The sequence below is a fragment of the Pseudochaenichthys georgianus genome, chromosome 3 (genome assembly GCF_902827115.2).
Source record: "Pseudochaenichthys georgianus chromosome 3, fPseGeo1.2, whole genome shotgun sequence".
Taxonomy (NCBI): Eukaryota; Metazoa; Chordata; class Actinopteri; order Perciformes; family Channichthyidae; genus Pseudochaenichthys; species Pseudochaenichthys georgianus.
Window position 1 is genome coordinate 49530530 of NC_047505.1, and position 27925 is coordinate 49558454.

At 41.1% G+C, this 27925-nt stretch overlaps 1 protein-coding gene across 1 annotated transcript in view; it reads right to left on the reverse strand.

Moving 5' to 3' along the window:
• Window positions 1-285: 285 nt before the first annotated feature.
• Window positions 286-27925, reverse strand: part of heatr3 (HEAT repeat containing 3) — a 37852-nt gene continuing 10212 nt past the window's right edge. Inside the window, exons 7-15 of the mRNA XM_034077393.1 lie at window positions 27480-27760; window positions 22188-22278; window positions 20682-20836; window positions 18343-18425; window positions 14024-14160; window positions 12494-12582; window positions 8750-8893; window positions 6654-6830; window positions 286-1539 (exon numbers count right to left, since the gene is read on the reverse strand). Of these exons, the coding sequence (XP_033933284.1) occupies window positions 1426-1539; window positions 6654-6830; window positions 8750-8893; window positions 12494-12582; window positions 14024-14160; window positions 18343-18425; window positions 20682-20836; window positions 22188-22278; window positions 27480-27760 (1271 nt within the window). The 3' untranslated portion in view covers window positions 286-1425. The remainder of the gene's footprint in view (window positions 1540-6653; window positions 6831-8749; window positions 8894-12493; window positions 12583-14023; window positions 14161-18342; window positions 18426-20681; window positions 20837-22187; window positions 22279-27479; window positions 27761-27925) is intronic.

Here is a 27925-nt window from a genome sequence, read left to right on the forward strand (position 1 = left end):
TGCACTACTTAAATGTTGCATCTCATACTGATGGAGATATTTTTGTATTACTTACATATTAAGTGCAAGGTATCTTAACCTTAAATAATGTATCACAATTAATTAATTAATTTAGATTTGTTTCTATATAATCTGAATTTGAAAAGTAACGAAAACTGTCAGATTAATGTAGTTGAGTAAAAAGTGCATTATCAGGGATGGAGAAATCCCAGATAATACGTGTGGAGATGGTTATTATTCAAATAATAACAAGAAAACACATTAGACAATGCTTAAGAAATCAGGATTTATTTCACACAGGCATTCAATCCCATCCCAAAGACATAAACCCCCGCTACATTTTCTTTGACATGTGTTTTTATATTAATGATAGGCATTTTTATCAACATGTCCCTGAAAATTTGTGGGAACCCAGAGAAGCTGCTCGACTCTTACAACGTAAGAAATAACTATCACACACTTCATTTTGATCTTTAGGAAAATTGTATTTATGGGTTAAAATCACCATTCAATTTGAGCATTGAACGCATTAATTAATGAGAGCTTATAAGTTAACTTCGTCAGAAACTCAAAGCATGATACACTTTGTGCAAAAAGATGGCACTACTACCCTCTATTTACATATTTCAAACCTGCAGTTATAGAACCGTATTCTGAGTTGTAGCTGCAAGTTTGGATGATAATTGATTTCATTCATAATTGATATTTGTTCCTGAAAAAATGCTTTCAGCAGAAAATGGGTTTCTGTGGTGACTTGCAGACTGAAACGTTTCACAAAAATACATTCACAAATTCAGTGAGAAAATTGTGAGAAAATGTGTTCCTCCTAACGGTAAAAATGTTATGTTAACACCTTGGCAGTGAGGATAAGTAGCTTCGTACAATATTAAAATGACAGTAATTTTTTATTTCTCTCTTCAAATGCAAGCCAATTTCTTTGCAAAGATAATTATGTTTATACTAAACAATAAAAGAAAATATTCTCTTTTTTATTAGGTGGCAATTATCCCATACTGATAACATCTTATGTAGCATAGCTTTGCGAACATCAACGTTTAGGCTATTGGAACAAGTGGCAGAATTAAGGGCACCCAAATCAAAACCTGGTGGTGAAAACGTACTTACTTTGGGAAATTAAAGTGAACAAATCCAAGTCTGACAAACATTTGGTCCTGATTGTCACATTTAAACCAAATACAAATCTTTCTTTACTGCCACTTGCAGGAACTAATAACAAGTAATCCTGTCTTTCTTCACAACAAATACAGATAAAATAGTCAATCATTATTATTTTGAGAATATTAACACTGAAACAGGCGGCTTACTACCAACATAATAAATATTTGATGGTTTCACAACCACAGTCTGATTCTTTTGATGCTACCGTTAGCATCTCTGTCCAACCATCGTGAGGTCCAGCGCTCGTTACTTCTTCACCACTTTCTCCAGGTAACCGATGAATCTCCTCAGGTTCACTTTGATGTTGTCCAGCACACACAGCTGCTGCGGGCTGTACTTGCCTCTTCCCTCTTTACGAATCTAGAAGGAATATAAAATAAACATATGTCATATAGGACACATTTTTCTCATTTTGTTTATTTATTTATTTAGGTGTTATGGTTAATTCAAAGCCGTAAAGAATTTGTAAGCGATACAAGAGGCAGAACAAATTGTTAACTTGTGAGGGACGGGATAAAAGTCCTCAAAGGGCGAATGGAACTTGTGAATAATTAGTAGTACACAGTTCTTACTCTTAAGAAAATGTAGTACAACCATAGTTAATAAATACTCTGTTCAAAATGTTACTTAAGTAAAAGAACCGGAGCAAAATGTACTTAAAATATCCAAATCAAAAGTCATCCTTTTGCAAAAAATACTTTTTTTAAGTGTTTTTAGTGTTTTAGTTAATATAAAATATAATTCTGTTTTCACCAACACATACAGACACAGAGTTTAATATAGTTGTAGTATGTGTTAGGGGTGTAACGGTTCACAAATATTTCGGTTCGGTACGTACCTCGGTTTTTAGGTCACGGTTCGGTACGTTTTCAGTACAGCAGAAAATATTATCACAAAACATAACATATATTTTTTTTTTTTTTAATTATTATTAAACTGTGAATAATGTATTCACTCAAATAAATACAAAATATAATAACAAACATTAAGGTGCAGCTTTTCGATGAACTGAAATAATCTGTATCTGAACTGTACTGTACCCAGGGTTCTTACACCTTTTCCAAAGTCAAATTCAAGCACTTTTCAAGGTGCATTTTCAAGGTGCATTTTCCAGCTTTTCCAGCATCTTACAGCTGTTGTAAATTACATATTTATATACACATACTCAAATGATTATTTCCCTACCTCACATTAAATCAGATGTTCTTTATGCTATAAACAACCAAATGTGTGTTTCGTGATAGCATTCTACACGAGGATGAAAAATTAAAGAAAAGAAAACTAAGTTTAATATTTCAAAATTAGTGATCTGTACGTAGACTGGGCCTCCCATATAACCTGTCTGAGCCGATATACAACAATCAGCCAAATAACTTTTCAATACATTATTGATTAATTGTTGAGGTACTTTTAGGTTGGTAGTGAACGCAAGTCAGAGGTACATGGTGTACTTCTACTCCACTGCAGTTCAGAGGTACATGGTGTACTTCTACTCCACTACAGTTCAGAGGTACATGGTGTACTTCTACTCCACTGCAGTTCAGAGGTACATGGTGTACTTCTACTCCACTGCAGTTCAGAGGTACATGGTGTACTTCTACTCCACTACAGTTCAGAGGTACATGGTGTACTTCTACTCCACTGCAGTTCAGAGGTACATGGTGTACTTCTACTCCTCTACAGTTCAGAGGTACATGGTGTACTTCTACTCCTCTACAGTTCAGAGGTACATGGTGTACTTCTACTCCTCTACAGTTCAGAGGTACATGGTGTACTTTTCCTCCTCTACAGTTCAGAGGTACATGGTGTACTTCTACTCCTCTACAGTTCAGAGGTACATGGTGTACTTTTCCTCCTCTACAGTTCAGAGGTACATATGGTGTACTTCTACTGCACTACATGTATTTAACACCTTTAGTTAATTTACAGATGTGGATGAATGATGTGAAATATAATCAAGTGTTAAATCAGACTTTAGTTCCACCTGGAGTAAATCCACCAGCTACCCTGCAGTCTACAAAGTACTTCAGACTAGCTGCACCTCCACCAGCTACCCTGCAGTCTACAAAGTACTTCAGACTAGCTGCACCTCCACCAGCTACCCTGCAGTCTACAAAGTACTTCAGACTAGCTGCACCTCCACCAGCTACCCTGCAGTCTACAAAGTACTTCAGACTAGCTGCACCTCCACCAGCTACCCTGCAGTCTACAAAGTACTTCAGACTAGCTGCACCTCCACCAGCTACCCTGCAGTCTACAAAGTACTTCAGACTAGCTGCACCTCCACCAGCTTTGAGAACACTTTCATGATCAATAATTATAAAACATATATATATATTATTCTGAAATGGACCAATCTGCACAACGACTACTTTTAGTGTCGCTACTTTCACTATATTTAGATGAGAATACTTTTCTATTTTCACTTGAGGAACATTTTGAATGCAGGACTTTTACTGTAACAGAGTATTCCTACACTCTGGTACTTTGACTCAAGTACAAGATCTGAGTACTTCTACTTTGACTCAAGTACAAGATCTGAGTACTTCTACTTTTACTCAAGTACAAGATCTGAGTACTTCTACTTTTACTAAGTACAAGATCTGAGTACTTCTACTTTTACTCAAGTACAAGATCTGAGTACTTCTACTTTTACTCAAGTACAAGATCTGAGTATTTCTACTTTTACACAAGTACAAGACCTGAGTACTTCTACTTTTACTCAAGTACAAGATCTGAGTACTTCTACTTTTACTAAATACAAGATCTGAGTACTTATAATTTCACTACAAGATCTGAGTACTTCTACTTTTACTCAAGTAGAAGTTCTGAGTACTTCTACTTTTACTCAAACAATATCTGAGTACTTCTACTTTTACTCAAGTACAATATCTGAGTACTTGTACTCAAGTACAAGATCTGAGTACTTGTACTCAAGTACAACATCTGAGTACTTATCCACCTCTGGTAGTGTATTAGCCTGAATTGTAGCCACAAAATCACGCAGAGCTGCATAAAAATAGACTCACAATGGTAACAAGTGGAAAATAATATTTACAAATGTGTAAAATGATTTTAGGTAATTTGACTACTCAAGACACCTGACTTATACATCTTCAAAGGAAGACTGTGTTCATTCTACAATTAAATGGGATTAAAGCAAAATGTAGTTTTACTTGTATAATACTTCAATTTTATATAAAAGACAGTTTATTTTCATCTGTTTTCAAATAAACAAAGTATTGGCTTTCAGAATATTAAACTTGTTTCGGCAAATTCAGATGATAAGTACAACTTTGAAGCTTCGGCATAATTACAAGCGGAGAACGGACTAATGTAACGTCACAGCAAGCATAACAGCAGCCGGTGTTTCTTGTGAGTGTTTCCCCGGTACACAAACGCAAACATACACAAACACACTCGCGAGCTTCCCCGAGACCAGTAATACAAACGAAAACGTGTCTTCGGGTCAATGTGACTGATTTCGATAGAGCAAGTCACATTTGGTTTAGGCACGAAACATACAGTAGAAATACATCGCTTTCAAAATCGCTCCGTGTCGAATCAATAGATTATATTTCATGACTATGACACGAAATGCCGTGAGTGCTTCATCCTCTGAACACCACAGGATGGCGACTGTAACGCACATAACATAGGTACGCTCCTCTGAAATGATTGCAATTATTATTATCCCTCATGGAGTTCGCTATTCAGCTTGCTAACGTTAGCTTAAACAAACGTAACATGCAACGTTAGCCTAACCTAAAATGATCTTCTCCGGCGTACCTTTCATGTGGCTCGTCAGCGCAGACTCTCGCATCGTTATTTGTTGCAAACTTTGCAGGAGGCTACTCGTGGGCTTGACCCTAGTCTTAGCCATGGCTTGTATTGGTCTTCTGCTAGCCAACGCTCGTTGAAACGGCAGCCTCCTGTCCTGGCACACAGTCACCTATCTCTCATCAGAATGCCCAGGTCACACGTAACACAAACACTTGCGGGTCGCGCGCATAGCGCGGGAAGGCCGCAGCGGGGCTGTTTTATGTAGAAGTGAAGCAATTATTTTCTTTTAATCTAAAAAGCTAACTATTCAGTCAGACAGCAATTTTTTGTAAAAGTAAAGCATTTACATTTTCAAGCACTTTATCTCAATTTCAAGCACCATTCCCAAAATTCAAGCACTTTCCCAACCTTGAAAACACCACGTCACATTTCAAGCATTTTCAAGGATTTCAAGCACCCGTACGAACCCTGTGTACCTAAGCAGCCAGTTTGACATTAGGACTTGCTTGTCATTGTATTTTCATGTTGTTTTAAAGAAAGATGAACTTTTCCACATTGCTTGCCGAAAGGGCAGATCTGCTGGCACTAACAATGTCTCCTGCCGTGGAGAACACCCTCTCGCTAGGGACAGAGGAAGCAGATACAGCCAGGTAGCGCTTTGCTAACATGGCAACATAAGGATACTTGGCGTTTGTAATAGCTTTGGCTCGGTCTGAAGTTTTTGCGAGTGGTGGAGGCTCAAATGCTAGCGGGAGTTGGGTTTGCACTTCAGTCTTTTTTCTTTTGGTACCGGTGATATTCACGTTCGGGTGATGCCTTTTCAAGAGTGTGCAAGTTTGATGTATTGCCAGCCGCGTAACCAATTTTAGTTGAACAATGCCGACAAACAGCTTTGGTTCGGTCCACCTGTCTGTGTCCGGCATCCTTGTGAAACTGCGAAACCAAAATGTTCCCAAACCGGAGACTTCAATGATGCTGGAGGATTTTCGAGCTCAACTTTATCTGCGTTCGCCATTTCGACGGTTCCTCAAATTACTGACTACATTTGAACGCATCCCTCTGACCAGCTCTCATAGTATGCCCTCTCGTCCAATGAAATGACTTGCTTGCTCTACGACGCGTTGAACCCAATGTGAGCAAATTACTCTGAATGCTTCGGTACACACGTGTACCGGACCGAAGGGCCCGTACCGAATAATTTCGGTACGAGTACGTATACCGTTACACCCCTAGTATGTGTCAATATGGAGCAAATGTTGGATACTTTGTATAATACTGAGTAGATAAGTTGTATATATCTTAATAAGAATCATGTTATTAATATAATAAGTTGTAACTACAAATATTGAGTTATCAAACTGGAGTAAAAAATTCAAAATGAGTACAAGTTCAAAGTGGCATTAAATGGAGTAAAGTTTAAGAACAGTACTCTAGTACAGGGTTTCCCAAAGTGGGGGTCGCGAGATGATTACAATTTTTAATTAATAACGTGTGCATAGACGTTTTTCAGGGGCGGACTGGCCATCTGTAGAATGTCCCCGCAGCGAGGCTCAAAGTTGACAATTCACGTGACGGGGGGTCGCCAGTCTCTGGCATGTTATTTTGGGGGTCGCAGGCTGAAAAGTTTGGGAACCCCTGCTCTAGTTGATGTACTTAGTTACTGTCCACCCCTGGTAAGACGTCTCTGGTACCTTGGCTTTAAAGATGGGTTGCAGGGCCTTCAGCGCGGGGAGTAACGCAATGTTTTTGGCAGCCGTCTCCGCCTCGTCTCCGTCCGCGAAGACATCGAACAAAGCGTCCAGAGCTTCTCCGTTCACAACCAGGTCGGTGTCCTTCGTGGAGACTTGAAGTAAAGCGCTTCCAATCATCTGTGGGAGAACAGATTATTAAAGCCCTTACAGAAGCAAGATAAACAAGCAAGGACTCAAATCAAGAGTATTTCTCATCATCTGATACTAATATCTCCAGACCGATATGGCCGTCTTCAAAGAAACTGTATGTGGCGAGTAGGTGTGGTGAGAGACATGTTGGAAAGCCATTGACTTTGAGAACAGGTTTTAGGACTCTGATAAATATACAACTAATCTACTAAATATTACACAAAGTATCCACAATGTTCTCCATATTGACACATGCTACAACTATAGAAAACTGTGTCTGTATGTGTATGTTGGTCAAAACACAATTATATTCTATAATAACTAAAACACTCAAACACTTGCAAAATGAGGATGCTTGATTTGGATACTAAAGGTACATTTTGATCCTGTTCTTTTACTTAATATCTTGAATGGAGTATTTCTTGACTGTGCTTCTACTACCTTCTCTACTACTAAGCACTGTATATTATTTTAAAGAAAGTGTATGTGGCTGGCGAGTAGGTGAGCGAAATGTTGGGAAACCATGGACTTTGAGACGAGTGGTAACATGCCAAGTATTGTCCAGCCTTTAGGACTCTTGCACTGCTCAAGTCCTTTGTTTTCCGTTTTGAATATTGAAAACAGTCCCGGCCCTTGCCAGTGTGAAGAGTTATTTCCTCTCACGCAGGAGCAGAACACATGTGATAGGTTGGATGTAGTTGATCGTCTTTGCCTTGTGTTCAAATGAGACGTTTTGGCCCAATGAAGACATCGGGAAGAGACCCTTTTCTCTGATTTCAGGGTTTGGTGTGTCAGGGCGTGTAAAGGAAGGTTTTATTTTTTACACTTTGTGAGTTCCCTGACACCGGGGACACATATTTACGTGTAAAAGACATCAAAAAGTGCATTTTGCATGACAGGACGCCTTTCAAGCAATTATTCTGTTACGTTATTTGAAATCGAGGCTAAAATCCTTGTTTTTCCAGATGTCAAATAATGTTTTATTATTACACTTTTGCATCAATTCATGTATTTCCAATGTTCATTTTTAAAGGTGGGGTAGGTAAGTTTCAGAAACCGGCTCGAGTGCACTACAACTTGAAAGTACACAGCCGAAAAGAATCCGCCCCTTCCTTCAGACTTCCTTACAGAGCACCTCCTCCAACACACATGAACGCGCAATGCACGCCCAATGACTGCACGCCCAATGACGGCACGCCCAATGACGGCACGCCCAATGAGGGCACGAGATACATTTGTGCACGAGATGGAAGGCTGACAGACAGGGCGGCAATGGTTGTACTTTTTACAGCGCCACGGCTTCCACAGATGATATTTTTGTATGTATTTTTTGTCAAAGCACTTCAGATATTCATTGCTATCGGGATGTTAAGAGCATTCCATGGAATATAACAAAAAGTGCATCTCGAGCCGGTTTCTCAAACTTACATACCCCACCTTTAAGTCAGGCCACCCCTTATTCTCTTTGTGCATTGGCTTTGTCTTAAAAGTCAGCTATTATGCAAGATCCACTTTTCCAGGTCTTTTATACATAAATATGTGTCCCCTCTCCCCTGTGTTAAAGATCTCTATCATGCTATTTTTAGGCATATATTATAGGGCTCAGATATATAAAAAACATGTCTGTGATGTGTTTTGCTCAAAATACCAAACAGACCATGCATTTTAGACATCCCTCATATCCCTCTATTTCAGTCCTGTTAGAGAATGGTTCACGCAGGAGCAGAACGTATGTGATAGGTTGGATGTAGTTTACAGTCTTTGTGTTGGGTCCAAATTAGACTTTTTGGCCAAGTTTAAGACTAAGATTACATTACATGTCACTTGTTAGACGCGAGGAGACACTTCTCTGATTTCAGGGTTTGGTGTGTAAAGGAAGGACAGATATTGCAGGAGGAGTTTTATACCTGAAGGGTCTCCGCAGTGCCCTTCTCTTTGGCTAACGTGCTGCCGGTGATGCCCAGAATAGCGACAGCGTTCACCCTCACACTGACGACATCGCAGCGGGTGGCGGCTTCACTCAGGCTCATCAGCTGCTGGGGGGTCATACACTGAGAAAACAAAGAACATATCAGTCAATAGTGGTTAGTGAGAACTGGCAGTGGATTTCATATAATATACAAAGTCTTAAGAATACAAAGAATAACTATTTAAAATGCAGAGGTAGGAAATAGTGGAGTACAAATACTTTGTTACTGTACTTGAGTACAATTTTCTGGTATCAGTACTTTACTCCACTACTTATTTTTCTGACGACTTTCTACTTTCTACTTCTTACATGTTGAACCCAAATACCTGTACTTTCTACTTCTTACATGTTGAACACAAATACCTGTACTTTCTACTTCTTACATGTTGAACCCAAATACCTGTACTTTCTACTTCTTACATGTTGAACACAAATACCTGTACTTTCTACTTCTCACATGTTGAACCCAAATACCTGAACTTTCTACTTCTTACATGTTGAACCCAAATACCTGTACTTTCTACTTCTTACATGTTGAACACAAATACCTGTACTTTCTACTTCTTACATGTTGAACTCAAATACCTGAACTTTCTACTTCTTACATGTTGAACACAAATACCTGAACTTTCTACTTCTTACATGTTGAACTCAAATACCTGTACTTTCTACTTCTTACATGTTGAACACAAATACCTGAACTTTCTACTTCTTACATGTTGAACCCAAATACCTGTACTTTCTACTTCTTACATGTTGAACACAAATACCTGTACTTTCTACTTCTTACATGTTGAACACAAATACCTGAACTTTCTACTTCTTACATGTTGAACACAAATACCTGTACTTTCTACTTCTCACATGTTGAACCCAAATACCTGAACTTTCTACTTCTTACATGTTGAACACAAATACCTGTACTTTCTACTTCTTACATGTTGAACCCAAATACCTGTACTTTCTACTTCTTACATGTTGAACACAAATACCTGAACTTTCTACTTCTTACATGTTGAACCCAAATACCTGTACTTTCTACTTCTCACATGTTGAACTCAAATACCTGTACTTTCTACTTCTTACATGTTGAACACAAATACCTGTACTTTCTACTTCTCACATGTTGAACTCAAATACCTGTACTTTCTACTTCTTACATGTTGAACACAAATACCTGTACTTTCTACTTCTTACATGTTGAACACAAATACCTGTACTTTCTACTTCTTACATGTTGAACACAAATACCTGTACTTTCTACTTCTTACATGTTGAACACAAATACCTGAACTTTCTACTTCTTACATGTTGAACACAAATACCTGTACTTTCTACTTCTCACATGTTGAACCCAAATACCTGAACTTTCTACTTCTTACATGTTGAACACAAATACCTGTACTTTCTACTTCTTACATGTTGAACCCAAATACCTGTACTTTCTACTTCTTACATGTTGAACACAAACACCTGAACTTTCTACTTCTTACATGTTGAACCCAAATACCTGTACTTTCTACTTCTTACATGTTGAACCCAAATACCTGTACTTTCTACTTCTTACATGTTGAACACAAATACCTGTACTTTCTACTTCTTACATGTTGAACTCAAATACCTGTACTTTCTACTTCTTACATGTTGAACCCAAATACCTGTACTTTCTACTTCTTACATGTTGAACACAAATACCTGTACTTTCTACTTCTTACATGTTGAACACAAATACCTGAACTTTCTACTTCTTACACTTTGAACTCAAATACCTGTACTTTCTACTTCTTACATGTTGAACCCAAATACCTGTACTTTCTACTTCTTACATGTTGAACACAAATACCTGTACTTTCTACTTCTTACATGTTGAACACAAATACCTGAACTTTCTACTTCTTACATTTTCCAAACAGGCTGGTTCCTTTAGTTTGAATGTGTGTTTGGTGGCGTGATCATTATTACTCGCAAGGGTCGGCAACAGGCGGACCGCGGTCCGGATCCGCACGCCGACCTATACGGACCCGGAGCTATAATCAATACATTAATAGCGGATTTTTCGGCACCTCCCGCTTTTTTAACGCTGATTTGGGTGACTTGTGTAATTCGTGGAGAACCGACGAGTTTTCGTTTCGGGGGTGGGGGGTGGGGGGGGGGGGGGGGAGTCCGCAAAAATAATTAAACAAGTGAGTACCTGTTTTTCCTGGCCAAGGACAGGTTCCTTGAACACAACACGAGCGTAACGTGTCTTCACGTGGTATATGTCTCGTCTGAAAGGAGTGCTGACAGAGTGCACCGGAACGCCGCTCCAGCCCTTAAAATATTGCAGTACCCATAAGGAGCCGTACACATGCCGCAGTGTTTGCGTGGCTGTGTCTTTAGTTGTAAGCCCAGTGGCGATCTGTTAGCTATGCTAACGAATTTAAAGAGCTTTTCTACAACCAGCTGGAAGAGCGCTCTCTCCTGAGAGGCTCAAATAACCTCAGCTCAGTGAGGTTAAGGCACACCTTGATATGATCATTATAGTTATTAATGAGACTAAATGAAAAACAGGTATAAAATACTAAATGACAGCAACAAAAAAGTTGTTAAAAACAACAAGAACACAGTTTAAAAGGAGAGTGATTTGTAAAATATCCAAAAAGAAAAATATGCTACAGTTCTGTTTCATATGGGTGTTGAGAGATGTATCCATAGATCTCTTCATGTTGCTCTCAAAGTGCACCAGATTGATGCTTTAAAAAAAAAAAAAATCTTCCTGGGGGAGCATGCCCCCTGACCCCCCTAGAGGAGGTTAGGTCTGATTGTTCAATTGTTATGATGTGTAAAGACTGATATTGTTCTATAATCTTCTGAAACTGTTAAGCCATGATGTGAAAGGGTTAACAAAGAAAAAGGGAAACTCAAGCTGCTGCTACACTTTATTTTATTTATCTAAAATTAAGCACTTTTAAGATGCACATATTTTCAAAAGCTATTTTATTTATTTTCTCCATTTTATTTTTAAATGCAGCCCGAGAGGGACATTACACACATCCACAGTATTTACTGTATATCTGTAGAGTTCAATGTTAATTGACTATAAATATTGTTGTTTTTGAATTGTACTTTCTTTATTTGATTGGCAGTCAGCTGTTGATTACATGCAGACGTTGATAAAGCTACAGGCTACTTCAATATATATCACACTAATTCATGAAGCAAGTTAGACATTTTGATGTTCCGGACCTTTGCATGGGGACATTTTATCTAACTGGACCTCGTTGAATTTTAGTTGAATACCCCTGATTTAGAGTCACTGCGTGCCTATTGATTGGAACATGATCCGTGTATCCATCACTTCCTGGTCTTCTCTAAAGAAGAGGGACCAATGGAAACGTTGTCATGTTGCCGTTGTTCAGCATGGAAACATTCATTAGCTAACAATGACATTATTGTTCTATTAATATAAAGGGAGGTCAGGTACTCTTTAAAACAGCTGCTAGCTATGGGTACTTTTTACTGAAGTACACTTCAAAGCCTCTTTACTTTTATTTGAGTAAAGAAGTTTAGTCAGTACTTCTACTTTCACCAGAGTATGTTTAAACACGAGTATCTCTACTTCTACTTTTGCCATCTCTGTTAAAATGACACGTGAAGATTGAAATCACAAAGGAAAGACTGAAGCCTGTGGCGTGTTCTGTACCTGGGTGATATTTTTAGAGGCGATCATCTGTAGAAGAGACCTCATGGCGCTGATGACGGCCTCCAGGAACTCCTCATCTTTGGGGATCTCTGAAACGCGAGAGCGAAAACTAAGTAAACAGATGTAATAAAAACCACTATACTGCTTCCACTGATCATTTTAGGAATACTAAAAACTAGTCTAGTCTACTTTAGTTTTATTGTGAATTATGAAAAACACCTGTTTCGACTGCACCTGGGCCAATACAACAATTATTTAAAAAAGCTGTTGCTATACTCAGCACTTTAACAAGTTTATACGATGTACTTTATTGATCCTAAATTGGGAAAGGCTTTCGTTACAACATGTTAAAACAAACATTGCTCATAATTTTGAAATAATAGAGTAGAATGTCAAAATAGAAAATATAACAGAACTAAAAAGTAAAGTATATACAAGTTGACCGTGAAAGATGATCATATTAAAAGTTCATGTGGTTCTTGCTGTTTAGAGTGTTGCCTCATCGTGGATGCCCCTTACTTTAAGTCGCTTTAGATCAGTGCTTCTCAAAGTGTGGTCCGTGAGCGCCCCCTAGTGGTCCGTGAGTATATTGGTAACATTTCACATTTGAAATACATTTATTCATTTAAGTTTTCCGCACTCTCGCGGGAATATCTCCGCAATGGAGCGAACTTAAGTTTCATTTAACTTTCAATTGCATGATATAGCCCAGCGCAACACCTTCGTCACACATGTTGCCACTTGTTTGTACCATTTTCAGGCGATTTGTAATCTGTTCTAAAAAAACGTGTTTTTGGATATCTGTGGAGTTAGGTGGTCCGCGAGTGTTTTTTTATTGGTTAAGTGGTCCTTGGTATGAAAAAGTTTGAGAAACACTGCTCTAGATAAACGTCAGCCAACGGAAACGTAATGTAACGCGTGCAAACCTGCTGCTCCGAACACATCCGTTTGCTATCCTGGCTCCTAAATGGTGGAACAAGCTCATCCTTGATATCAGGACAGCAGAAAGTCTACACATCTCCCGTCTATGAATAAAAACCAACCTGTTTCGACTGCACCGTGGCCAATAATAATACATACGGCGGTAGTGTGTATTCGTCATTCAAAAGAGGCAACAACCGGAAGACAGACTGCGTGATACACCGAGAGAAGAAGAACAGACTGCGTGATATACACAAACAACAAATAGTGTGCGTTCCATTTTCAGTCTCGTCCATCACAGACTGTTTCACATAACGACTTATCGAAAACATGTTTAGCGCAGTACAGGAAAATGAAAAATAATAGCCGTCTGTGTGTGCCTTCTTCACTTCCGTTTCGCTTCTCATGCACTGATTCGCTAAGCTGAACAGCCAATCAGAGTGATTTATTTTGCCGACGTCCGGAAAGACACGACACAATCTGAGTAGGGCGACAGGACGCTCATCGACGGCCAGACATCTATCGACGGGCCGAAATCGGCTCGGTGTGTCCGGGCCTTAAGTCACTTTAGATAACTCGTCAGCTAAAGAAAATGTACTGAGTGCGAACCTGCTGCTCCGAACACCAGCGTGGAGAGGTGCTGCGCGGCCGCCTGCAGAGCAGCTGCTCCGCCCAGAGAGTCTGCGTCCATGCTGGAGACGAGGCTGTGGAGGCAGGTCAGAGCGCGGGACTGAACACGCTGCATCCTGGGAGGGGAGGGGGGGGGGAAGATGGCTGAGGTTAGGGCTGGGCAATATAATAATAATCATACATTTTAGTTATAGAGCACTTTTCATGGTATTCTCAAAGACACTTTACATGTTAAAATACATTCAAATCCACACACTAAAAAAACATAAATCACAACATTAAAGGTTTGGTAGGTAAGAATGGAGAAACCAGCTCGAATACACAACCGGAAAAAATCTGCCCCTTCCTTCAGACTTCCTCACAGAGCCCCTCCTCCAACACACACGAACGTGCACATGACCAATGAGGGCATAAGTTTGTGCACAGATGGAAGGCTGACAGGCAGGGCATGATTTTAAGGTGTCCGAAAAAGACAGTAAAATAGCGGTATGCAACGTGTGAAGCAGAAATCCTGCAGCTCCGCCCGCTGTGACGGACCGGTGGGCGGAGCAACACACACTGAGAGTTAGACACACTTAGCTAGTTTATCTACCTCTGGAACAAGCTACACTAGTTATACATATGTTTATTCTTCACTGTCGGGTCACTCATTACTGGATCAGTGAGATACTGACAGGCTGTCAGGAGAGAGAGAGAGAGAGAGAGAGAGAGAGAGAGAGAGAGAGAGAGAGAGAGAGAGAGAGAGAGAGAGAGAGAGAGAGAGAGAGAGAGAGAGCTTCCGCTAACTTCTCCCGTGTTATTCTCCAAAGTGAATGTACACTTGAATAATGTACTTCATTTGAATGTAATAATTAAGTTGTTGTTGTTTGTGGAAGCTCGAGTGAATGAGCCCCATTAACTGAGTTTTAAACATCACTTTGAATGGAAGATTTAAAGTGATGTTTAAATCTTACATTTAGGCCCCGCCCACTCGATCGGATCAGCGATCGGCATCGTCCGATACTGATTCCGGCGATTGGCCCCGAAATTGGCGATCGGAGCATCCCTAATTTATTGTCAAAGCATGTAATGTATGCATTGCTATCGGGATGTGAAGAGCATTCCGTGGAATACAACAAGTGTTTCTGAAGTGAATTACCTACCCCACCTTTAAGTACAGATTCAAGCAGTTCTGAAAAGGTGAGTTTTGATTTGTGATATGAGGGTTTAAAAACATCTAAACGATATATAGAAATGTTTACTGGACATATTTTTCTACATGTATTGTGTCGCGGTATCAGCTACGTCTAGATGTAGGTTCATTTTGCACTAAAGTGAATGAATGGATTCATTAAAAGGCCTCCGTTTCCCGCTGACTATCCAGAGGAAACGATGGCTGATGTTAAGGCATATATACAAATATTTACCGGACATATTTTTCTACATTATCAGCTACGTTTAGATGTTTTTATTTATTTTCATTTGAATTGGTTATGTTTATTTTGCACTCAAGTTCTTAGAATGAATCCATCAATTAAAATTGGGTGCATTACGAAACATTTCACTTTCACTGCACCACCTTGGTTTTCTAAGCAGTATACGCAAACAACCATTATGAGCAACCTGGAGCTTCTGGAGCTTCGCCTTCTTAAACTTGACCCACAAGGGGGCAGTAGAGAGAGGAGTGCAATAAGCTCTAACGGCCCCTACACACGGCGGCCGGGGGGGGCTGAAACTCGACCAACAACCAATCACATGCATCTCCCGCCCCGGACACACAAGCACGCGGTTTGATTGGCTAGCACTTGTACTGGCATATGATTCGATTGGCTGACGCTTCCGTCGAAGCTTGAAAAGTTGAAATGTTCAACTTTTGAAGCGAGCAGCGGAGGCAAAGTGACGCGACGGAACCACAATGCAGTTCGGCAAAGCCTGACGTCACCCCAGTCAAAGTGAATGGGAAGCGTCTCCGTTGAAGCACGCGCCGCTGCCGTGTGGACGTACCGTTAAGAGCCTCATCTGAACACCAAGAGAATTGTCTAGCCAACATGTTAGCTTGTGCGTATAAGACACGCTGCTGTCTATACATGTCATCATCATCAGCCATTTCATCTGTGATGATGTGTCCCAGATACTTAGTGTTGCAGCAAACAGACAGCACCTGCGCTGACAGAGAGAATGTTGGAAAACCAAGGTTCGTATCCCCTGTTGCTCTGCAGATCATTACAGCGCTCTTCTTAGCATTGTATTTAACATCAAATTTGACTTTGTAATCAGAACATATATTTAGCAGCTGTTGAAATCCAGCACTGCTAGGAGAAACACATACGTCGGCATACATAAGATGGTTTACAATCACATTACCAATCACACATCCTGCTTTACAGCCACTTAAATCATCTGATAGATCATTCATATAGATATTAAAAAGGCTCGGTGAGAGGAGCCCCCCCTGGCGGACTCCATTACCAACACCAAATGGCGCCGAGACTGCATTCCCCCATTGTATCCACATGCTCTGGTTGGCACACCAATAAGCCAGGATCCTAATTATGCTGTTGGGCACACCTCTTTCTCTCAATTTTAAATACGGTTTATGATGGTTAACTCGGTCAAAAGCCTTAGAGGCATCAATGAAACCACTCAGAACAGTGGAATTCTGTTTCTATATGTTTCTACCATGTCCTTCAAAGCATAGATGCATGGCTCAGTACCATGCTTAGCCTTGAAGCCAAACTGGTTATCTGAGGTACATAAATAAGAACATAGTCTGTCTAACAAAATTCTTTCCAGGACTTTTGGATAACACACTGGCTAGAGCAATTGGTCTAGAATTATCCAAGCTCCCTACCTTGCCCTCTTTGTCCTTAAAGGTCCCATGTCATGCTTTTCCGGTTATCACCCGTCCCCTTGTTGCTATGAAGGTTTTTCTGCATGTAAACGGTCTGCAGAGTCACATCCCTCAAAGTACACCCTGTAGCGAGTACAACTCTAACACAGAGAAGACCTGTCTGTGCTGCCCCAGAACGCCTCGTTGGGGATTTCTCTTTTTCTTCCTGGGTACAGTGACGTTACGTTTGGACCAATCCGCGGACTTCCTCACACACTCAATCTTTTCTCAGCTGCAGCTCCACGGATTTCTCAGCCTGAGACGGCAGGACGCGGGGAGGCTGCGGGTGTGTGTGTGTGTGTGTGTGTGTGTGTGTGTGTGCTCGGGCTGGGTTTCGCTGTGTCTCGCAGACCCCACGCAGCAGCCAGGAAACAACGCCAGTAATCCAGCTCACACTGTCCGCTCCTCGCAGCAGCGAGCCCCGCAACGTCCCGCCAACACGGCACCCAGACCCCACGCAGCATTCTCATCTGTTTCTCATTACTGGTGCCATTTTTCAGTGGCTAACAAACGCCATTGTAACACATACTGACTGATGTTCCGCTGTAACTGTGGTGGACTCATCAGAACAGAGTGGGCGAGCTGACCAATCAGAGCACATGGGCTCATAGGGGGGGGGGGGGAATTGAACAATGTAAATCTATTCTAGTAGACCTCAACAATGGAATTATGATCAGTAGAAATGGCCATGACACGAGACCTTTAATGACAGGTACCAAAGTAACAGTCAACATGGAATCATGAGGCCGGTAAAACAAGAAGAACTGCAACCTTCGGGCTTGCCAGTTTATATTGCGATATCATTCGTTATCAAGATATGAAATGATCTACTTTGTGATAGAGGATTTTTGACTTATTGAACTAACTGTTGTCAGAGTTGAGTGATAATTAATTTACCCTCCCAAAATGTCTTTAAGTGTTTAAATCACATCAATGGGTTTTAAAGCGCAATTATTTAGTTACGTTTATTTTACAATCAAGGCTAAAATCCTTGCTTTTCTGTATGCCATCTAAGAATCTGTTATTACACTTTTGCAGTAATTTATGTAATTCCAATGTTCATTTTGTATTATATCTAATCCTTTTTTTCTTTGTTCATCCGTTTTGTCTAAATGCTTATCGAGAGCACTTTGAATAGCCTTAATATCTGAAATGTGATATATAAATGAACTATACTTAACCTTATACAAACAATGTATCTATTGAACTAAAAAACATGTTTTTATACCATGGTATATTTCGTTACCAAGTTTTTGAATGTACCTGTTGATATGGACCTGCCTGTGGTTCAGTGATAACCTTTCATTCAAGAGCCACACATCCCTTACACTTCCAACAAGTACCAGATTAAAGAGGCATAACATTTACAACTCAGAAACTTTAACCTTGTTTTAAAGTTAAACATAATTATGAGAAGTGAGAGGATTACTTTATGATCATGCCTTTCCAGGAGGAGTTCTGACGGCACACATCCATAGCTTCCTTTCTAGGGATCTCCGTCTTTTTGAGGACCTGGAAAGGGGGAAAAAGATATTACATCATAATACAACTTAGTGCGGTTTCATAATAAAACATCTCTTTAATTGCACAGTTAAGTAATTCGACCTGGGAGAAGTATTCGCTGCACAATTAAAACCATATTTTGAGGTTTTTAAATGACAGTACAGGGTTTCCCACACATAGACTATACTTGGGCCCAGGTATATTAACGGCCGCCCAGGTATATTAACCGCCGCCCAGGTATATTAACGGCCGCCCAAGTATATTTCGTGACCCATTTAGTTTTTTTTTATTATTCGTCCGTGACCACGACGCCATCTGGGATCGATTAACTTGTGGACAATGATCCCTCGCTCCCTTGCACTGATCTCGCCTCCTTCTGGCCTGTTAAGTGGCCTGCCTCACACAGGGTGACTGGCTGTCCACATGATGTGGCCTGCCGACATGGCCACTGTCATACAGATCATAAATCAAAGCCCTTGATTGGTCTCTGTGTGTCATTCCAGCTCGGGATAAGCTCAGCTCAGGTGAGGTAAAGGACTCTGAGTGTTTAGATAGTTAACTTAGTCTAAGTTCTCAGTGGGTCTCAAACGTTGTGGTCACCATTTATGTAAACACATATTTCCATTTGAGAGGGTAGTGATTGGTCTAATGGATAGCGAGGTGGGCTGAAGATCGGAAGGCTGTGAGTTCAAATCCCGCCAGGAAGACCACCACTAGTGTGCCCTTGAGTAAGGCACTTAGCCCTTAGGTACTCCAGGGAGAATGTCCCTGTAATCGGTCATTATAAGTCGCTTTGGATAAAAGCGTCAGCTAAATGAAATGTAATGTGATTAGTAAAATATGCATGAATAAATAAATAAAAAGTTAACTAGGTGAAAAAAGGTATGATACACTTTTAAAACTTGTTGAGAGAAAACTAGTCTTTGCTGCTGCCTCAAAGAGGAGCAGGGGGAGAGGAGGGAGACAGGAGAGGCTGATTCAGGAGCACAGACACACTCACAACTATAAATGAACCACAAATAAATTAATAAACAAGTTTCAGTGTTTTTTTCATATTGGAAATGGTATGTTATTGGTTATGGCCATGATTTTATGATTATTGAAATGTATACAGTTCTGTTTAATATAGGTGTTTCCATAGATCTAGTCTCTTTATTTTGCCATCAAAATGCACCAGATTGATGCATTTAACTCCAAAATAAAATCTTACCGGGGGGGCATGCCCCTGGACCCCCTACAAGATTTGAGGTCGACCCCCACTAAAAATCATATGGATAGGTTCCTAAATACATTGATAAATACATTACTTTTTTTAAATAGTAACCCATTTCCATATGTTCATGTGTGGGTATTAGATTTAAACTATAGGGCTATCATTATGGGCCCTGCCTGTACCTGTTCGCGTGAAGGGTCTGCTAACAAGCGACCAACAGAAAGGTTAATGTTGTTGCACATCACCTCAACCACCCCCCCCCCCCCCCCCCCACTTATTAATGCCCGCTCTGAGAGCTATTAGCTAATGAAGGTGTGTGGCAGGGCCTGTGTGTACATAGTGACTTTTTCTGAGCCAAAGCGTCTTTTATAAAGTGTTCCCAGAAAGGAGAGAGAGTATGCTTTCACATGAGGCCTTTTTGTTGATTTGTGCCAAGCTCAAACTAGTTGTAATTATCTGAACATTTCAGAAGAGCAACGGTCTGTAGAAAATGGAGGAGGATCTAGTTCTGGCCGTGTTTTCTATCCTGAGAGAAACTATCATCACAAAGACTGATAAGTGCCTTTGTTGGATTAGATCGACAAATATTGTGCTTCGTACCAATACTGAAAAACATAGTAAGTAGATAAAGAAGGAGGTTTTGTACTCAAAGACACTTCAAATCTTCAAACTTGGAGCGTTATTTCTGCTAAAAACAGACGCCATTTGGAAACAGTTCACGGACGCGTTTTCTATCCGGATTTTAACGTCAGAGAGAAACTATCATCGCAAAGACTGAAAAGCGCATTTGTTGGATTAGATCGACAGATATTGTACTTTTATCTCCGTACGTGGATCATTCTACAGCTGATTGAGCGGTGAAGCTCATTCATACAAAGTGTGAGAGCAGCCGTCTTCAGCTTGGTACCAAATACATTAAAAAGGAAAGATACGATGCTTCTCCAACAGAGGTTTCGTACTCTTCAAAACATCAAAATGGAGCGTTTTTCCTGCTAAAAACCGACACAATTTGGACACAGGCCCGAATTGATCAAACATATAAATGTATTTGCCTTTTCTGGGATGTTGTGGTTGATCAAAGCGTCGTGAATCTCCGCTGATAAGCACAGAGGAGACATGAGATTGGAGACTCCGTCACACAGACCGTCCGGACCCAGGTCGCTCTCATCGCTGCTCGACTCCTCCTCCCACTCATCGTCTGAGGGGTCTGACGAGAAAGGCAACCATAGAATTGATAAACGAAACAAAAAGGCACTTCGTTGGGGTTGGCATAATGACCTCTGAAGATAAACACATACAAGTGCAACGAACTGCAAAAAACAAATGGCGCTTTAAGACACTCAATATATGGTCTTCAGTATCATTCACTATTATGCAGTAAAACCTTTTATAATATCACAAAATCTATGTATTTACATGTTTTCATTATAATGTTGTATATGTTTTATTGAAGAACACATACAACCATACAATAATAACATTTAATCTCCACCTTTCTATCCCCCCTCCCTAAGACCTGAACCCCCTTAAAAATACATAAAGGTGCAAGTTTTATTTTTTGTATTAATGCCGAATTGTGTTCCATTCTATTTCTATGTAAACACTGCTATATTTTTTAATTATTTCTAATACTATTTTATGTTATTACATGGCTTAGAATACTCGATTCTGATTGGTCAATTCAGAACACGTGAAACGTTGTTAATCCAGAACAGACAGACCGCTGTCAAGGATTTATTGACCGTTGTTAAGGACGCTCACATCTGCAGAAAGAAGTCCGGTCGATTGAACTGTATATAGGCCTACAGTTTGCTTTTCGAACTGGGACAAGAAAAACAGCGGAGAAGTAACGGGCAGAAACCCTCCTTTTTACGCAGCGGTCCAGACATAGACATCAAACGGCGACACATATTCAGTGTGCAGTGACTTTGGCATTAGGGCAGGGATATCGAGATACTTCCCAAGGTTTGACATCATGAATTGTGCTACTTTTAAAGCCAGCAACGATGTTTTCAAATCTGTAATCAAAAAGCTCCTCAAAAACGCTATCGAAGCAGTTCCTGCCGTTGCTACATTAGTTCAAACGGTAACAACGGACTACTTTTCTTAGCGGATGCATGTCTAAGACTATTTTTTAAAACATTTTCGAAATCTATAAAAGCATTTCAATTAATATTGGGAGTCATATCGTTACTTGAGAATGTGGCCTTGTAATAAGCGGGATAACGTGCAGCGACTTGGTCATTATGGGGAAAAGAACACCCGACAGGCGGATCAGGAGCTCGACGCGAAGCATGAAGGGTGGTCTTTTCCCCATAATGACCGCCTCGCTGCACATTATCCCTTACTTATTATGTCTGCACCATGGCATCAAGTCAAATTCCTCGTATGTGTAAACCTGATTCTGATTACCCAGAATTCCATTGTGTAATTGTCTAATCAAAATATATCGATATATATCTTGCAGAGTCGATATACCGCCCAGCACTCGGATGAACTCTTCCCTCGTTATGATATCCTCAGCAGGGGGGGGGGGGTCAGCGCTGTGTCTCACTCACCATCAGAGCAGCACATGTTGACGATGATCTCTAAAGACGTCTGCTGGGCCGTCAGCAGCGCCGTGGCCTCCCTCAGCTCCGCCTGCTGCCTCTGGAACAACAGAGAGTCAGCATCAAAACACTCATCGTTAGCATCGTTAGCATCGTTAGCTCCCAGTCTGAAGGACGAGATCTATCTCTCGACAGATTAACTCAAACACAGTCATGTCCTTTTTTTTAACTGTGTCGCAAGGGAAGGGAAACCCGCATTGGGGTGTCACAGATCAAGGAAACATTAAGAGAAAGATTAGAAACTATATATTTTATTCGCAGTGTGTGCTGGGTTTTTATTTTTGGAAGAGATTATTTATCTTTTAAATCACTTCTCTTATGGATTTTGATTGTTTTAGGACAACTGTTTAATTGTATTTTTTATTTTTGCATCTACAGACTTCTCCGGCAGCGGCTCAGTCAGTAGGGGCTTGGACTGGGAGCCGTAGGTTCAAGTCCCCGACCAGACCTAAATATGGAGTGTGGACTGCTACTTGGAGAGGTCCCAGTTCACCTCCTGCCCTGCCGTGGTGCCCTTGAGCAAGGCACCGGACATCCCCCTTCCCCCCTCCCATCTCTCACCGGGCGCTGTACAATAGCTGCCCACTGCTCCTAGTATAGACTCCTGGTACTAGGATGGGTTCAAAGTAGAGAACACATGTCACTGTGTGCTCTGCATGTGAGACCATTAAAGAGGGTTTCATCCCTCCATATTATATTCTATCTTTTAAAGGTCCCGTGTCATGGTCATTTCCACTGATCATAATTCCATTGTTGAGGTCTACTAGAATAGATTTATACTGTGCAATTTTCCAAACTCACATTGGTTTCGCATACAGCATCTCTGTAAAGTATGTGTATTCACTCTCTCCACTAAGCGGCTCGTTGCAGCTCTTCCACCCCCCCCCCCCCCCCTCCCTCCCTGTGAGCCCAGTGTGCTCCGATTGGTCGGGACCCGTCGGGACGTTGTGAATCTCGCTGAGCTCCGTGGAGGTGTGATTTCCTTGTTTAGCGATACACAGCCAAACTCACCCTGAGCACACACAAAGTCACAGCCGAAGTAACAACAATAAGTGTGGCTTGATATTGAGGAAGCAAAAGGTTGATAAACGCTGTGAGAATGGGTCTGCAGAGAGAATGTCGCCGCGATCCCAACTGTCTGTTATCAGCCTGCAGCCAGGGAGGAGAGATCAGCAGAGCTGCCTGCACTGAGCGTGAGGAAGTCCGTGGATTGGTCAATTTGGACCAATCAGCGGGGGCTTAACGTAACGGCTCCACGGATTGGTCCATTTCGTTCCGGGGACGACATGACATCATGATGTCCCCGGAAGAATCAAATGGACAGTGGCGTTTCTCCAACGAGGCGTTTTGGGGAGGTCTTCTCTGTGTTAGAGTTTTACTCCCTACAGGGTGCACTTTGAGGGTTTTGACTCTGCAGACCGTTTACATGCAGACAAACCTTCATAACAACAAGGGGACGGGTGATAACCGGAAAAGCATGACATGTGACCTTTAAGATTTGTATTGCCAACAACCGCGCTGTAGCTATGACAATAACGCCTTGTTCCCCTTTTTTTTTTAATAGTGTGTTCAGGGTTTTGTGTGAGTGTCTAACGGTGAAACTAAAAAGCACTTCTCAAAACGTGTTATAATATATTTTATTAATTTAAGAACACTTAAACAAGTAGTAAGGTCAAGTAGAGGACTTTATTCTGCTGTATGGTATTGCATTCTAGAAACTGTTTTCACCTCGTTCCTTGCTTAGTACTGTGTTTTAATTTCACCATTTTATCGCACTATTTTAAGTCTTTTTTTATTGTTGGAAGGGATTTTTTTGCATTTTTTATCCTTGCAATGTTTTGAATCCTGGTTTAACCGTGCAAACATATTTCTTACATTATTAAGAAAATCATTATCGTTTTAGTTATTAAAGCTACGCCAGTGAAACCACAGCCTGGATGCAGATGACCCCGTTGGATAACCTAAAGTATAACAGGGGATTTTCGTCGTCCCCATCATGTCAGCCCTGGTCTCGGGGCGCTGGCTGGGACGGGGGGGACAGCGCTGTCTCACAGAGGTCGAGTCTGGGGGACGTCAGAGAGCCTGAGGCCCCCAGCTGAACCCTAAACTCCCCCCCCCCCCCCCAAAACCCCACAGTCTGTCTGCTCTGTCAGTGCGGATAACTTTTCAGGATGACACATACAAAACCTTTTCACCTGGCGCAGTGTGAGAAAAAGTTTTTAGAGAGTACTTGTCCATGGACAAGTGAGTTTGGCAATGTACTTGTCCGAATACATTTTTCACTTGTCCAGAATTGACAAAAATTGGGGCCACTGGAATCTTCTTCCTCATCGTATTTTTTACATTTTCCCACAGTTTTTACAACACCGCTAACGTAAGTGAGCGGTAACATTTTACTGCATCACACAAAGGGTTGGGTATCGTTTGGATTTTAACGATTCCGGTTCTGCTTTTCGATTCTGGTTATTTTCGGTTCTCGATTCCGGTTCTTTGAGAGGGTAAATCAGTCCCATGACAAACTGGGAGAAAAATATATTTATGAAAACATTAAGTCAAATCTGTATTCCTATTTACAAATCACTTCATACTGTTGAATTTCTTACGGTTATTGAATACAATTATATAAAAATAATCTCTGCATTGTTTAGTTAGTTCTAAGTGGTGCAGTTTGAGAATGTACAAAGACTCCAGCTCATTCAAAACTCTGCAGCTAGACTACTGACTAATACCAAAAGGAGGGAACACGTTAGTCCTGTCTTAGCTACTCTACACTGGCTTCCTGTAACTTTTAGAATTGATTTTAAGGTACTTCTCCTCATATACAAGGCTCTAAAAATGGACAAGGACCCAGCTACATGGCTGACTCTCTAATGAACTACACACCTGCCAGAACACTGCGATCATCAGATGCAGGTCTATTAGAGGTCACCAGAAAGAGTCATAAAAGAAGATCGGTGATGCAGCCTTTGTAAACTACGCCCCAAAACTGTGGAACATGTTACCCAACAATATTAGGGAAGCCAATACATTAGGCATTTTTAAAAGGCAGCTTAAAACCTATCTTTACCAAAGCATTTGACTGATTTTACACTATTATACTGCACTATTCTCTGTGATTGACATTGCACTATTTCTCTGTTTTATTCCCCATGTTTTTATTTTTAATTATTTTATCCCACTTTATGCTTTGCTCTTGCTGCTTGTTTTACACAGATGTTATGTCTTATTTTTTACTGATGTAAAGCACTTTGAACTGCAATCCCCTGTATGAAAGGTGCTATACAAATAAAGTTATTATTATTATTATTATTATATTTATAGCCTATAGGCCTAGCGCTTTTCTACAACTCAAAGACACTTGCACGCTTACACATGTCCTGCAATACACCTGCTGCAGCTGCCCAGCTACTCACTGTTTGTAAAAGTTAATAAATAGTATAAATAGCATTTCAATAATGTACTTTCTATACCCTGCTTCATAAACAATACTGACATCCCTGTGCTCCTCCGAGCCTGGGGGTCCGGGGATGTGAGGACAGCGCGAGGACACAGACAGGGAGGCTGCTTCACTTCATAAAGGAAATGGTGGTCAATATTAACAACACAGGAGCTAAAACGCTTAATAACCTTCATTACGTGTTAGAGAGAGAACATAAGAACGTTTGACAAAGATGAGGCTGTTAACGGGCAGCAGATCCGCTGTGTGTAGAAAGAGAGAGAGAGAGACGCTGAGCTGCACCGAGCAGCGATCAGCTGATACGGAGCATAGAGAGAGAGCTGCAGTCCGCGGGGCTCGGCCTCCTGTCCTCACAACTCTTATTAATCCCGGTACCGGACAATTGTTATTTGTTCCTACTCGGAACCGAGTTTTGCTTCCCAACCCGGCCACGGTGCTACACTTCCCGCCCCGCCCCCGTCTAACTGTACAGAAAGCGGCGAGATGCATTTCCTTAGGAATCGACAAGCAGAACCGAAACTAACATTTCTAAACGAACAATGGCGGACACGGACAATTTGCGAATGAGTTCTGCCTTTTGTAAACTGAATGTATCAATAATTTGTCAATAAATCGGGGCGAAAAACGTCACTTGTCCGCCGGACAAGTCAATTGAAAGATCTACTTGTCCGATATTGTAAATAACACGTCCCGGACGGTGGGACGTGTACTTTTTCGCACACTGTGGCGTAAACAAAAATAACTGCTTTGTCGCCGCAGACGTCAGTTCACGTTCTGTATATTTACAGAAATTAAAACCGGGGTAAACTCCTTATCGAGCCATTGGTAAATCATGTTTGGACATTAAGTCATTTATGACAATTTTCGACTGCACTTTGGAAATAAAAGTACGAAAATAAATGGATGTAGAAACTAGTCCTAAACGCTGAAGGTACGGAAAGGTGGCAAAAAGTATATAATGCAAAAAGATTAACAAATGGTGAATGAATGAATCCAAAATACGAGCGTTAACTTTTCCTGAAACAATACATTACGTTTGATCCGGGGGATAAACTCCTTATTTCATTTTAGGATTGACTTGATTTTATTTGTCTGTCGTGGATGTTCTTGTTTATTTCCTGATAATAAAAATGTATGCATGAAGAGGAATAGCATGTAAACAAATAGCATCACGTATAGAGAACTACCGTACTTTTCGGACTATAAGCCGCGACTTTTCCCCCCATTTATTTTGTACAGCTAACGGCCACTAGGGAACCTCCTAAATCTATGGATTTTAAAGGTAAATTAAACACCTTTAACGCTATGGGCTCTAGGACCGGTCCGCGCCCGCCACCTCGAAGCGGCGGGCTCCAGCAGGAAAAGCTGGAGGCCGGAAAAGAGCGAGACAGGTAGCGCGCCAAAGTAAAAGTGGAACCGAGAGACAGAACGAGAGCAAGACAGACGGACCATTTAGCTGCTGCGGCTTATATGCAGGTGCGCTTTATAGTCCGGAAAGTACGGTATATGGAATACCGGTTCAAAGCAGTATTCAATGTTTAGTTCAGATTAGCTCCACGTCAGAAATGAGCATGCTTGATGTCTATCTCCATAGAGGCTGAATCCTCATGTTAATCACATAGCTATCATCTGCCTCAAACAGTCCTGATGCTCTTCTGGGTCATCAGACATGCCGTCATGTTCACAGCTACAGTTGGGATACCTTTGTTATCATGTTCCTCTCATATTGGAAAAGGACATTCAGTGTTTTCCCAACAATAGAGAATGTTAGAGTCACTACTTACAGGTAAAAGGTCGGAGAAGTCGTTGTCTGCAGCTATCCCGTTCTTCGTGTGTTTGGGCTCCTCCTCCTCGACCATCGCCTCCTCCTCTCCTCCGGCAGCCTGCTGCTCGCTCTCGGCTGCAGCGTCGGTGTTCCTCTGATGGAGCTCCTCTGCTCCTCTGAGCTCAGGGATCAGCGTTCCTGCGTCCAGATCCAGGCTCCGAGAGAGAGTGGAGACCACGGCGTTCAGAGCCTGGGTCTGACGGGTCGGCGGTAGACTGCTCTTCAGGTTCCACAGAGTGCCTGAGACACGGCAGGGGAGAGAGAGGAGACATTAGAACTAGAAATCCACAAAAGGATACATAAGTATGGTCAGGAAAATGAACTTTAAGCTTAAGGAGAAGAAGTACTCGTGGCAGAACAAAACTCTTGATACAAATATTACAAAAGGAAAAGCAGCAATTCTTC